This window comes from Ciconia boyciana, chromosome 1, assembly GCF_034638445.1.
Source record: "Ciconia boyciana chromosome 1, ASM3463844v1, whole genome shotgun sequence".
Taxonomy (NCBI): Eukaryota; Metazoa; Chordata; class Aves; order Ciconiiformes; family Ciconiidae; genus Ciconia; species Ciconia boyciana.
Window position 1 is genome coordinate 217,712,838 of NC_132934.1, and position 13,777 is coordinate 217,726,614.

Here is a 13,777-nt window from a genome sequence, read left to right on the forward strand (position 1 = left end):
ATGGAGGAAGGGAGAAGTGCTTATAGGATCCAGAGCAGAAGAACACTTCACGTTAGCTGTGGAGGGTGCATTTATTTTTTCCAAAGCAGATTGATGGAAGTCTGGATGCTTTTATTCATTGCATCATTGAAAACAGCCCTTTCACCTCCAACCCTGGCGCACTTCTGACCACAAAGCAGCAGCCATGGGATCTGGATGCATCCCCAGATCACCCACTCCACTTTCAGCCACGTTACTCTAGGAAAGCATCCACCTCCCCAGCATGGCTGAGCTGGAGGCTGCCGAGCCCAGGGAAGGAACCAGCACTGCCTCCTGCCAGCTGGTTCCCAACGGGAGGACCCAACGCCCCACCAGCCCCTGACCACCACACAAGGACACGAGTGGTACTCACTGGCTTTCTCCGTTCGTGCAAACTGCCCCGCTATCAACCACGACAGGGCCGTGACCGCTGCAAGTGCTCCTATGTGCAAGAAAGGGGCTGTGGCCTGCAAGACAAAAGAACAGGAGAGAAAAAATTATGACAAACACCCCAGCACCTTGCAAATTCATTGATCTTGCAGGCTCCATAGTGCATCAGACCACTCTGTTTCCAGTTGGATTTCACACCATTCCTACGTCAGGCTCCTGCATTGTTTTGGCCGACTCTTCTTCCAAACCCTACCATTGCCTTTGGCAGTCAGGCCACTATGAAGGCAAAACAGGAAAGCTCTAAACCCCTTCTTGGGGAAGAGCTCACCCAATAACAGATATTTGGAAAAGGCCTCCTTAGACACCATGCAAATTCAAGTAAGACTCCTGGTGCCACCAAGTTTTAAATTTCTTGTAGTCCAGTTGAACACTGGTCAATGCCTCAATGTCCAGATGGAGATAGGTGACGAGTGGTGTCCCTCAGGGGTCTGTACTGGGACCAGGACTTGTTTAGTATCTTCATCAATGACACAGACAGCGAGATCAGGTGCACCCTCAGCAAGTTTGCAGATGACACCGAGCTGAGTGGTGCGGTTGACACACCTGAGGGACAGGATGCCATCCAGAGGGACCTGGACAAGCTTGAGAAGTGAGCCCACATGAACCTCATGAGGTTCAACAAGGCCAAGTGCAGGGTCCTGCACATGGGTCAGGGCAACCCCCGGTATCCATACAGGCTGGGGGATGAAGGGATTGAGAGCAGCCCTGCGGAGAAGGACTTGGGGGCACCAGTGGATGAAAAGCTGGACATGAGTTGACAACGCACGCTCGCAGCCCAGAAAGCCAACCGTATCCTGGGCTGCAGCCAGAGCAGCGTGGCCAGCAGGGCGAGGGAGGGGATTCTGCCCCTCTGCTCTGCTCTGGTGAGACCCCCCCTGCAGTGCTGCGTCCAGCTCTGGGGTCCTCAGCACAGGAAGGACATGGAGCTGTGGGAGCGGGTCCAGAGGAGGCCATGAAAATGGTCAGAGGGCTGGAGCACCTCTGCTATGAGGACAGGCTGAGAGAGTTGGGGTTGTTCAGCCTGGAGAAGAGGAGGATCTGGGAAGACCTTATTGTGGCCTTTCAATATATAAAGAGGGTTTTTAAGAAAGATGGGGACAGACTTTTTAGCAGGGCCTGTAGCGATAGGACAAGGGGTGATGGTTTTAAACTAAAAGAGGGGAGATTCAGACTAGATCTAAGGAAGAAATTTTTCACAATGAGGGCGGTGAAGCACTGGCCCAGGTTGCCTAGAGAGGTAGTAGATGCCCCATCCCTGGAAACATTCAAGCTCAGACTGGATGGGGTTCTGAGCAACCTGCTCTAGTGGAAGATGTCCCTGCTCATTGCAGGGGGTTTGGACTAGGTGACCTTTAAAAGTCCCTTCCAACCCAAACTGTTCTATGATTCTATGAACGCACTGGGCTGTGTATCACCATGGTGTATCACCACGAGAGAAAGTCTGAGATGGATCCTCTGAGTCATGTTTTTGCTCTCCAATTGCTTGCCTAAATCTTTAAAAAAAAAAAAAAAGGGAAGGGAAGCACTTCTGAGAAATGTTAGTCACTTGTGTGAATGCTATTTTTCCCCCCTGTATTTGTGTATATTTGCATACTCCTAAATATACAGCAGTGATCACCAGTAAAACCTCCCAAGCCTTTCATGGGCAAAATATTTTTTGGACCCCTTTTTGAGGAAGAAGAAAAAAAGGAATAGAGAACAGATCTATCAGGAAATCAACAGTTTGTAACTATTTTCCTCTAACACTTATATAGCCCTGCAGCATACCACAAGTCTTTCTTAAAACAGGACTAGAGCACAGAAGTTGCATTCTTTTTAAGATATATATAAATTTATGTGCAATGTAAAAACAAACCCAGAGTACTCCTCCCATAGGACTGGGAAGAGCATGATGCTCCAGGCCTGGACACCAACGTCCAGAGCATTGCTAGCCAAACCAAGTGGAGGAATTGCCCTCTCCCTCCAGCAATTCTGAGTCACACCCAGCCTCGGTATTTTCCACCTCTAACTCTGCAGCCAAGCCCTGGTTTGAGTTTAAAGGAAAGAGCCCAGGAGATGGAGACAAAGTGATGTGGTGGCCTTGAGGACTCCATGGGATTTTTGCTGCAAATTTTCTCATTGCCAAGATTTCAATTTTGGGAGTGATAAACACCAAGACAGGGTTTTATACAGTAGAAAGACACGAAGTCCATGAAATGTAGCTGCACTGGCCCCTTTCCCCACCCAGAGAAGCATCCTTGCAGACAACTCACTTGCAGTGAAATAAATACCATCTCCCATTCGTCGTCCCAAAGCTGTGCTATCGATGACATGGTCACCACGGTAGTTATCAAGGTTGTCATCAGGCCAATCTGCAACAAATATGAGAGTATTTACATGTTGGAGCCTATCATTATCATAGCAGTTTTACAGATTGGGAAATGGAGAGAGAAAAATTTTGTACGTAATAAACGGCCTAAAACAACTAGCCTTAGGACCCACAAGGAAAGAGGTTGGGCTTGTGTGCTGTCCAAGCATAACCTCCCCTTTCCACCACTGAAGATACAACACTGGGCTAAACAGTCCCAGGAGGGCACATCGCATGGATGATCTCTCACTTTCTTCACACAGTGGCCAGTGGCGTGGGAAGATCAGGTGATTTGCCCTGCCGACAAACTGGATCAGAAACAGCTTAAATACGGATTGGGTTCTGCCAGGCAACTTCAGGAGATGATCCCAGATTTTCCTGGCCCTGCTGCAACAGCCCGTGATGCACCCAGCGCTATGGGAGGTTGATGGACTTCGCTCTACTTGACTCTCCAACGCTTCTGTTCAGGGATAAAACTTGAACACACCCAACAGATAAACACACACGGCACTTCTCCGTAAAGGGTGAACATTGTGTGCAAGCAAGGCTGCGCATCCCCATCACTAAGCAATCATCTCTGAGATGGTTCAGCACAACTTTGTGCATGGATGTGACTTCACTTTGGGTCTGAAATGGCAACAACTGTGCAGTCAGCATCCAAGCCATGTTGAAAGAGCAGTTATAACAGATATTGCAGCTTGAGAAGAGGCTCTGGGTGACAGTGGCTGAACTGAGATGGCAGAACAAGACCCAGTCCATCAGCCACTTCCCCCAGTCTCCCTCTCCCTCCATGTGGAAGCACTCAGAAATCTGAGCGGAGCAGTCAGAAAGAAAATGTCACCTCCATTTTGAAGGTAAAAAGTTCAAACCATCAAAAACTGCCATAGAAATAACTCCAGCTGTAAAGAGCTAAAATCTAGGCAGTCTGTCAAAAAATAGTTCACCATCTTCCGCCTCTCCGTCTGGTATCTCAGTCTCTGTTGTACTGCATGCCTGCTGGATTAAAAGGATGCTGCTTCTCTGTGTCTTGATCCCATGTACTGTCTAGATCTGAAATCTGTGTGGGAGACTTGGGCAGAAAAGTCCAACTGATATGTAACAGTGAACTAATCATCTAGGATGCACAGGACATCTCTAGACTGATTTCAGATTTACTTACTACCTTAGACAAACAAATAAAAAACCCCACATTCCCGACGTTTACAGAAATCACTTTTGTACCTAAGGACATGATTTTTCATTCTAGTTTAGCCCTTGGTTCCCACCTGCTGTTCCTCTCCTAGATGTCCGCAGACAGACCTGCCAACAGCACAAGAGGTGTCCATAGGACAGCAGTGGCTTACCCTGAGCCTCCAGCTTTCGGGGAACATGAACAAAGCACATGGGGCAGCAGAAGGGGCCAAGAGATCCAGCTGCCCCAGGTTGAAGAGGATCCCTGAGCCAAGAGGCTGCATTCAAACCACCTGCTAACCCTAACCAACCCACTCTGCTCATCCAAGGAAGGATGGGATTCACTTGCCTATTTAAAAGATACCTCCCAGCTACTTGGGACACCTCCCAGCTACTTGGGACACCTCCCAGCTACCTACAACAGCAAGACACTATTTCAAGATATTTCCTTATTAAGGACTCTGAATTAATAAGGCACAAAGCAATGCATGTGGACGATTGCACTTCACCATGGGGCATTGCATGCAGTAGTCATTCTGCTCCCCCATCCTGTAGTCAGACCTCTGGGCTGCCTGCCAGAGTGTAACACCAGCACACAACCTGGATTGAATCTACTTTTCATCCATTTTATATCCCCCAAAGCTGAACTCCAATTCAGCAGCAACAGAAGACTGTCAACTAGATTTCTTCTGTACAGCCCTAATTCACGTGGTGTTGCTGCCCTGTGCAGCACAGAGGTGTCAGGACAGAAGCGTATCTCCATTTAATCATTTCCTCCTCTCATGAGCTCCAATTTATTGCTTCTTGCCCTCCCCCATGCATCTCCAACTTGGCTTACAATCCTCAGCTTTTTTTGCAGGATTACAGGAGAAAATTGGAAGGAATTGTGCTATTTGCACATACCAGCCTTTCCCACGTGCTTTAATCTATATTTGAAGGTAATTCAGCACAGTTGCAGAGAAGAATATTAAACTTAATCCAATCTCTTACCTAAACCTCCTTAGAAAGCTGAGGGAGGTGTGGGGAAGGGAAGAGAGAGACAGAGCTACACATCTGAGTTGTGATGAAAGGTGGACTTTTTTGGAAGAAGGGGAGGAAGGGTGGGTTTCTGTAGGCAAGAACTAACTGATCTCCACCAACACATTCCTCTTCTGGACTTACTCATCCAAACCCACTAGCCACCTGGAGCATGTCTGAAAAATACCACTTCCCCCATGAAGAAACATATGTTAGACTCAAGAATCAACAATTTATTTTCCAGCAGCAGTCAGACGGCCCCAACCCCCTCTTTGTATTGCATCCCCTCCTCCCGAGGAAGCATAATTTCCACAGTTTCTAGGAAAAAAAAAAAAAAAGAGAGGGTGGGGAGTTCTGTGCTCTCCCTGTCCTGGGGGGTGGTACATCTGTTCAGGCTCTGATCCTGCAAGATCTTGTCACGTGCAGAGCAACCAGTTTCAGGAGGAGCTGTGTATTGGCAGATTCAGGACTGGTCCCTTAATTGCCTATTAGCAGATTGCCAGTTACAATTGAATCCTGCCAAGCCATTTTCTTTGGCACTGTCTCTCCCTGCAGCTTGCTACATACCCTTCCTCTCCCCTTCTGTGCTCCAAACACCAGATCTGCATCTTCTCTTACGTTTCACAGCAAATTTTTTTTCGAACTGCTTTACATACAAATGAGGACCTCCTTGGATTCCAGCAAACCACAACCTGAACATTGCACACCCCCAGTTTTAACACCTACATCTTCTCCACAGGCTTTTCCACAGTCAGTTCCTCCAAGCACATCCTGAAAAGCTTCACATCTGCTTGGCCCCTCCTCCAGGGCTGGGTTCAGCACAGAAAGGAGGACCAGAGAGGTTCATAATGGAGTACCACACTGAGCTGAGACCAAAGTCAAGCTGCTCTAATGACATGGTGTTTCTTAATCTCCAGAAGTGGGTCCCCTGTCAGCAGGTACTCCAAAGCGTTTCACCAACCATGGAACAAAGTTATTTTCCCCAGGCTTTGACTGCTCCTACTGTGCAATTTGCTCAGTCCTCTGAGATGAGGACACATGCGCCACAGACATCTAAAGTTTATGCTCCTCCCAAAACCACCACGAAAGCAAGTACCACATACACCACCACTCAAGACTCCTGTCTTATTGAGATAAGACAGGCTCCTTTCCAAGCTGAGAAGAGCCATTTACCTTGTGAAGCCAGTGCAGGTTCATTTGCTGTCCCACAGCTATGTGACATAGTGCTAGTATCTGGGAGGAAGAAATCAGGAGTCAGACAATGGCACATCACAACCATCAAGCGTTTGCACATGCAGGAACACACCACCACCCCAAAAGATAACCCAACAGGCCGGGGCAGAAAGCAGGGCTCGGGTGGGGATGGGTCCAGCAGACACCACCTAGCTTATCTGTACAGACAGATCCTCTCCAAAGCCAAGGATGTGGAGGGAAAGACCAGCTTCCAAGAGGCAGGGAGTTGGAGAGCCATGGGTTGGAGTCCATGGGTGCACAGCTCCTGGGACCTCAGGAAGCACTGACTACATGGGGCCAGGTACCAGCATACTACCTCAACGGACACCACCTTGAAGGTCCCAGCACCCTGGGATGAGGGGAAACAACTTGTACTTGTGATTGGCAGATACACCAAAGTGGGGTTGGGGCTATACTGAGGGAAACAAAAGCTGTATTTCTCCTCAGGCCAGCTGCACCACCAGTATCAGGGCCTCTGTCTTTGCTCTTGATCATCTGAGGTCAAAGACCATGCTTTTTTCACTTTCCATTTATTTTAGGTAACTTAAAGCAAAGAGAGAGGAGAGAGAGAAATCACTTCTGAAAGGAAAATTGCTCAAGTCATAGGTGGACTGAGAAGTTCATACCCTTTTTCAAACAAATGCACAAACCTTTAGGAAATGGCATTTTATTCTACTCACCAGTAACACTGTAATGTATGTAAAGCCGGCAGCAGTTGTTACAAGTATCGGAATGGACCAGTCACTCCAATATCCCATTCGGTTATATAAAAACCTGAAAGATAAGAGTGAAGGACAGATTAAGAACAGATTCAGCACTAGACAAAACTTTCGAAAATGCACCTTTCGGTTTCCACCATACAGATGAGAGATAGGCAGCAAAAAGAACAAGCCACTCAAACAAAATCCAGTGTTTGTGCTTTGAACCCTCATGGGAAATTAACTCTACAAAGAGCAATCGGACAATTATGTCAAACACAGCAACAACGTTACTTTGGGGAAAAAAAGAAAATAATACAGGACCAGAACTTGAGTTTTCAGAAAAATATTCCCTACGAACAAGGGAAAAGTATCCCCACATGTGGTGGTGGTGGTTGCCTAAAGAATAGATCCAACGCTGTCCCATGTTCTCATAGACTAATAAATACAATATAGAGATAGTATCAAGCACAGGGGAAGAAAACGCATGTTGCTGTGCTATATACTCAAGACGCAAACTCTTTGCAGAGGGATGAGCCGATGGAAGAAATTGGCTCTCCTGTACCTGTCTGAGATGGTCTCTTATTCCAATGGACTGTAGAAAAGGTCCAATCCTGCAAGAGTGGAGACTGTCAGGAGTTGGACTCAGGACTTTCCAAAATGGGGCTGGCTAGAGGAACTGCATCCTTCTGATCTTCTCATCTTCAACTGACTGAAGGGTTGGTCTGCCTAGCCTGAAGGATGCCTGTGGGGTTTTTTGGCTCAGTGAGTTCCCTTGTCCTGGTCCTTCCATTTACCTTAAAACTCTAAGTGAGAGATGGGCCATTCAATGGCTTTGTGGAATATCCCTTTGGTCAGCTGGGGTCAGCTGTCCCAGCTGTGTCCTTTCCCAACTTCTTGTGCACCCCCAGCCTACTCACTGGTGGGGTGGGGTGAGAAGAAGAAAAGGCCTTGACTGTGTAAGCACTGCTCAGCAGTAATTAAAACATCAGTGTGTTATCACATTATTCTCATACTAAATCCAAAACACAGCACTATACCAGCTACTAGGAAGAAAATTAACTCTATCCCAGATGAAACCAGAACAGTATCCACCCCTTACTCTATACCATCATGCCCAAGTCTCACACTTTTCAATACATCCCAATTAATCACCACCACCTTTCCTGTATTTTGGCATATACACACTGATATCATTCCCTTAGTCTATGGGCCATCCCTCTAAAATGTCTGTTGAGTTCACTTAGTCCATGACTTTGGGCTCCATCTGTCATAACAGTCTTTCAGGGCAGGAGAGATGGTGTGTGGTGTTGGATTGTTGCATGCTGAAGCCAGTTCTGGTTCCATCACTGCTGCACTTCTCTGGTTCTATCATCGCTGCACTTTGCTCAGTTTCATCAAAATTCATTCTTCATTAATCTGGGTGATTCTTACTGTAATACTGTTGATGTGGCATATAGCAACCATAGTAGTGATGGCATACAGCATTATATAGCAATTAACATCATACTATTCAAATCATTAGCTATTCTCACCCAAAATCAGATGCCCTTGAGGTACACATCAGACTTGCCCATCCTCCTTCATTTCTCATCAAGTGCACCTGGGTCCTTGAGCAAAAGCAATCCCATGGATGGGTTTGCCTTTGCCTGAGGCAGGAGTAACCCAGACTGTCTTCCCCAGCATATTTTTTATGTGCACTACAGGGACTTTATCCCCTTCTACAGTACGTAAAAGTTTTGACTGGGCAGGGCCAGCTCGATTGGCAGATCCCCTAGTGCTGACTAACCAGGTGGCCTTTGCTAAATGTGTATCCTGATGTTTGCCCATCCCAGCACCCGTCGCTCTCAGTGTAGTCTTTAACAGTCCACTGTATCGTTCGATTTTCCCGGAGGCTGGTGCATGACAGGGGATGTGATATACCCACTCAGTGCCGTGCTCTTTGGCCCAGGTGTCTATGAGGCTGTTTCAGGAATGAGTCCCATTGTCTGACTCAATTCTTTCTGGGGTGCCATGTCGCCACAGGACTTGCTTTTCAAGGCCCAGGATAGAGTTCCAGGCAGTGGCACGTGGCACAGGATATGTTTCCAGCCATCCAGTGGTTGCGTCCACCATTGTAAGCACATGGCGCTTACCTTGGCGGGTTTGTGGGAGTGTGATATAATCGATCTGCCAGGCCTCCCCATATTTATATTGCAGCTATCATCCTCCATACCAGAGAGGCTTTAACCGCTTGGCTTTCTTGATTGCAGTGCATGTTTCACATTCATGGATAACCTGTGTAATAGCATCCATGATCCAGTCCACCCCTTGATCACGAGCCCATCTATATGTTGCATTTCTTCCTTGATGGCCCAAGGTGTCATGGGCCCACCTAGCTATAAATAGTTCACCCTTATGTTGCCAGTCCAGATCCACCTGAGCCACTTCAATCTGAGCAGCCTGATCCACCCGCCGGTTGTTCTGATGTTCTTCAGTGGCCCAACCCTTGGGTACGTGAGCATCTACGTGACGTACTTTTACAACCAAGTTCTCCACCCAGGCAGCAATATCTTGCCACAATGCGGCAGCCCAGATGGGTTTGCCTCTGCACTGCCGGTTGCTCTGCTTCCATTGCTGCAACCACCCCCACAGGGCATTTGCCACCATCCATGAGTCAGTACAGAGATAGAGCACTGGCCATTTTTCTCGTTCAGCCATATCCAAAGCCAGATGGATGGCCTTCACCTCTGCAAACTGACTTGATTCATCTTCTCTTTCAGCAGTTTCTGCAACTTGTCGTATAGGACTCCATATAGCAGCCTTCCCCTCCGATGCTTTCTACAATACTACAGGACCCATCAGTGACCAGGGCATATCACTTGTCATTTTCTGGTAGTTTATTGTACTGTGGGGCCTCCTCAGCATGCATCGGCTCCTCCTCTGGCGATAGTCCGAAATCTTTGCCTTCTGGCCCGTCCGTGATCACTTCCAAGATTCCTGGGCAACTGGGGTTTCCTATTCGAGCCCGTTGTGTGATCAGTGCAACCCACTTACTCCACGTAGCATCAGTTGCATGGTGTGTAGAGGGGACCCTCCCTTTGAACATCCAGCCCAGCACCAGCAGTCGGGGTGCCAGGAGGAGCTGTGCTTCAGGACCAACCACTTCTGAAGCAGCTCAAACCCCTTCACATGCTGCCAATATCTTTCTCAGTTGGAGTATAGCAGGCCTCAGATCCTCTGTATCCCCGACTCCAAAACCCTAAGGGTTGACCTCGAGTCTCCCCTGGTGCTTTCTGCCAGAGGCTCCAGGAAGGGCCATTCTCCCCGGCTGCAGTGTAGAGCATCTTGCCCTGCCCAGCCTGGCCCAAGGGCTACTGCATGAACTATCTCCCATGTAATTTGTTCAAAGGCTTGCCATTGCTCAGGTCTCCATTTGAAATCATTCTTCTTCTGGGTCACTTGATAGAGAGGGCTTACGATCGGACTGTAATTTGGGATATGCATTCTCCAAAACCCCACAATGCCTAAGAAAGCTTGTGTTTCCTTTTTGCTAGTTGGTGGAGGACATGGCTGTTATTTTGTTGATCACATCCATTGGGATCTGATGACATCCATCTTGCCATTTTATTCCTAAAAACTGCATCTCCTGTGCAGGTCCCTTGACCTTACTTTGTTTTATGTCAAAACCGGCTTTCAGAGGATTTGGACTATTTTCTTCCCTTTCTCAAAAACTTCTTCTGCTGTGTTGGCCAACACAATGATGTCATCAATGTATTGCAGATGTTCTGGAGCTTCACCCTGTTCCAGTGCAGTCTGGATCAGTCCATGGCAAATGGTAGGGCTGTGTTTCCACCCCTGGGGCAGTCGATTCCAGGTGTCCTGGACGCCCCTCCAAGTGAAAGCAAACTGTGGCCTGCACTCTGCTGCCAAAGGGATTGAGAAGAACGCGTTAGCGATATCAGTTGTGGCATATAACATCTTCCTTGAAGGGATACCTTTCCTTCACATACCTTTTCCTTCACTCCTCCTTCTCTGGAGGAGTCACCTCCAGAGGCTGAGGACTGGTGCCCCTTTTCCAATTGCTTTGTCAATGCTTGTCATGGGGGTTGGAGTAACCACAGTGCCTGTCGCTGTCCATGCAAATCCTCTGGCACAGCAAGGACAAGATGGTTATGGGGTGGGTGATGCAGCAGGACTGCTCACACACACCCAGCAGAAACACAAGCCCTGGAGCAGTGCCTGGCTGCTGTGATCTCCTGTGTGCCTCTGAACACAAGGACTGCATGAAGCCCATCCTGATTTACCAATCTCAGGATGGAGTCCTGCTGAAAAGGAGCTGAACACACCTGAGCAGAGACTCCAGAAGGCTGAGTTGAGACAGACCTCACTGTATTAAAGGATCTCATAACACAGTAGACATTGGGCTTCTCCAACATCTGACAACAAGGGGCTCAGATCAAATGGTTCCACTAGCCTTCCTCCTCAGCCCTACTCATCGGCTCATTCAATAAACTGACCAAGGCCAGGACCCAGGGTTTTTTCATTGCTTTTTTTGGTTAAAACAGACACAAATGCCACATGCAAGCTGGTCAAAGACTCAACCTCCTCCCCACCACTCAAATCCAGCATCATTCATCAGCCAAACTCTGGCCTGACAACTGCCCCATCCATTCTGTCCAGGAGTAAAGCTCCCACGTAGGATCTGGAGAGCAAGTCCTTGGGCTCAACAAATACGAATCATGTCCAGGTTCTGCTCAGGGATTCAAAGAGCCATAAAAGAAGGGATATGGAGGGAATCGGACATGCTGTTAGTTTAAAAAAAAAAAAAAAGGGAGAAAGAAAAGAGGGCTCCTCTGAAGTCTTTGCTCATGGCACCACCAAGAGCTTCCTTAGCTCAGCTTCAGTACAGTTAAGTTTTTGCTCTGATATCCCCTCAAGTGCCCCTCAAAGTGTCAGGTCTTCACTTGATGTGCAAACGACTGTTTTTAAATGCTGTTTCCATGGTAGTTATGATGAGCCTTCTCCATAACTAAGGAAGAAAAAATTTGCTACACAAACTTGCATTTATAGTCCTGCTCCAGAGAGAACACAGCCAGGTTCACAGATTACAGCATCTCTCACATCCTTCATTAATCAGCGTTGAGCTTTCTGTTGCAGTACATAGCTTGCACACTGGAGATCTGAAGTATAATGCAATTAAGCGTAGACACCAAAGAGTGAAATGCCCAAAGCAATAAATGAAAAAAAAAAATATTTACTTAAATTTAAGAGTCACAAAGCCCTTTCATTTACAAGAACCTCATTGCATACTCAGCCTCGCAGAAAAAAGTTAAAGGCCTGCAAGCAATACGTTCTGGGCTATAATTTTGATGGTCTTTCTAAAGCCCATTTTAATCCCAGAATAGTCCCTTAAGTCTTTACAAGTTTAAAGGCCAAATACCCACATTTATGTAGGTAAACCCTATCACTGCCACAATATAGTTAGGTCAGTTTGGTTTTACATAGATAGGCGCATCCACTGCTGGACCACAAACATGCTGCCTGAACCGCAGGCAGGGTTTGCTATGCTCATCTGTAGGTTTCTGCTACCTCTTAAGTCACCTCTGGCAGCTGCTCAGCAGCATTCAGCAATGCTCTGCACATCTGGGTTAAGAAACAAAGAACATCCTAATGAATTCAAGTTTCAAGTACCGTTTTAACCAAAAGAACACCGAAGATAGGTATTGCAGCGCATTGTAGTTTCAATCAGAATAATGAGGGTTTACATTAGCATGCTAATAACCCTGCTGAGAAGGACCTGAGGTTATGGAGGACATGAGGTTGAATGAGCCAATATGGTACCTCCACTGTGAATAAGTCAAACCACATACTGGGTGGCATTAAGAGACGTGTCACCCGCGGACCAAGGGAAGTTGCTCTCCCTTCCACTCAGTGCTGGTGAGGTGGCACCAGCATCACCATACACTGGTTTGGGCTTCTCAGTTCAAGGAGGATGTGTAGGGGGTCCAATGCAGAACTACCAAACCAAGACGGTGAGGCACCCAGGCAACATAGCTTACTAGCAAAGCCTGAGGAAGCTGGGCTTGTTTAGTCTCACAGAGAAGAGACTATGAGATGATCTGGTTGCTGCCTATGCTGTCTGACAGACAGTTATGAAGATGATGAAATCCAACGCTTCAAGAGTGACAGACACTGTCACAAGGGGAAATGGCCCTTAGAGGTCTGGACTAGAAAATCTTCTCCTCACAGAGCGTAGTGCAGTGCTGGAACAAGTCCCAGAGAGGGGGGAAGTCTTCAGCCTTGGGGTTTCAAGACCTCAGTCAACCTGGTCTACTGCTAGCAATAGTCCTCCTTTGAGGGGCTGGTTGGACAGATGCCTCCAGTCTTTCTTTACCTGCTGTGGTGGGACAGGTTGAAGAAGTTCATTGTAGTTGCCTGCACGTGAAGTGAGGAAGGAGAGCTCACAAGGATGAGCTTTGGCGGGCAGGAACAAGCTCAGCAGCTCATCACACCAATGCAACAGCAACTCTTTATCCCAGTGCCTCCAGGGAGCCCCTGACAGTAGCTTGGTGTGCTAGGTCCTGTACAGAGATGGTGTTTGCCCCAAAAAGCCTGTCCTCTAGGCTGAGAGAGGTCATGGCTGGCAAATAAATCAGTGGACCAGAGAGGAAGGCAATAGAAACAAGTATCAAAGAACCACTGTCCACAAATATGGCCCAGAAGTGATAGCCACTGAGGAACAGCAGAGATGGGGTTTCTAAGAGCCAGAACCCCACTGTACCTCATCAGCAACAGGCTCACAGCTCTGTTGGGTCCAAAATGACACTTTCATCTCCTTTACACCCCATCTGATGAAAACTGT

At 47.6% G+C, this 13,777-nt stretch overlaps 1 protein-coding gene across 5 annotated transcripts in view; it reads right to left on the reverse strand.

Moving 5' to 3' along the window:
• The window catches only part of GDPD5 (glycerophosphodiester phosphodiesterase domain containing 5), a 181,211-nt gene that overhangs the window by 38,273 nt on the left and 129,161 nt on the right, over positions 1-13,777 (reverse strand). For all 5 annotated transcript variants that reach the window (XM_072855468.1, XM_072855438.1, XM_072855447.1 and 2 more), the window contains 4 exons: positions 6,916-7,009; positions 6,176-6,235; positions 2,721-2,819; positions 392-485 (listed from right to left, as the gene is read on the reverse strand). In XM_072855468.1, the coding sequence (XP_072711569.1) occupies positions 392-485; positions 2,721-2,819; positions 6,176-6,235; positions 6,916-7,009 (347 nt within the window). The remainder of the gene's footprint in view (positions 1-391; positions 486-2,720; positions 2,820-6,175; positions 6,236-6,915; positions 7,010-13,777) is intronic.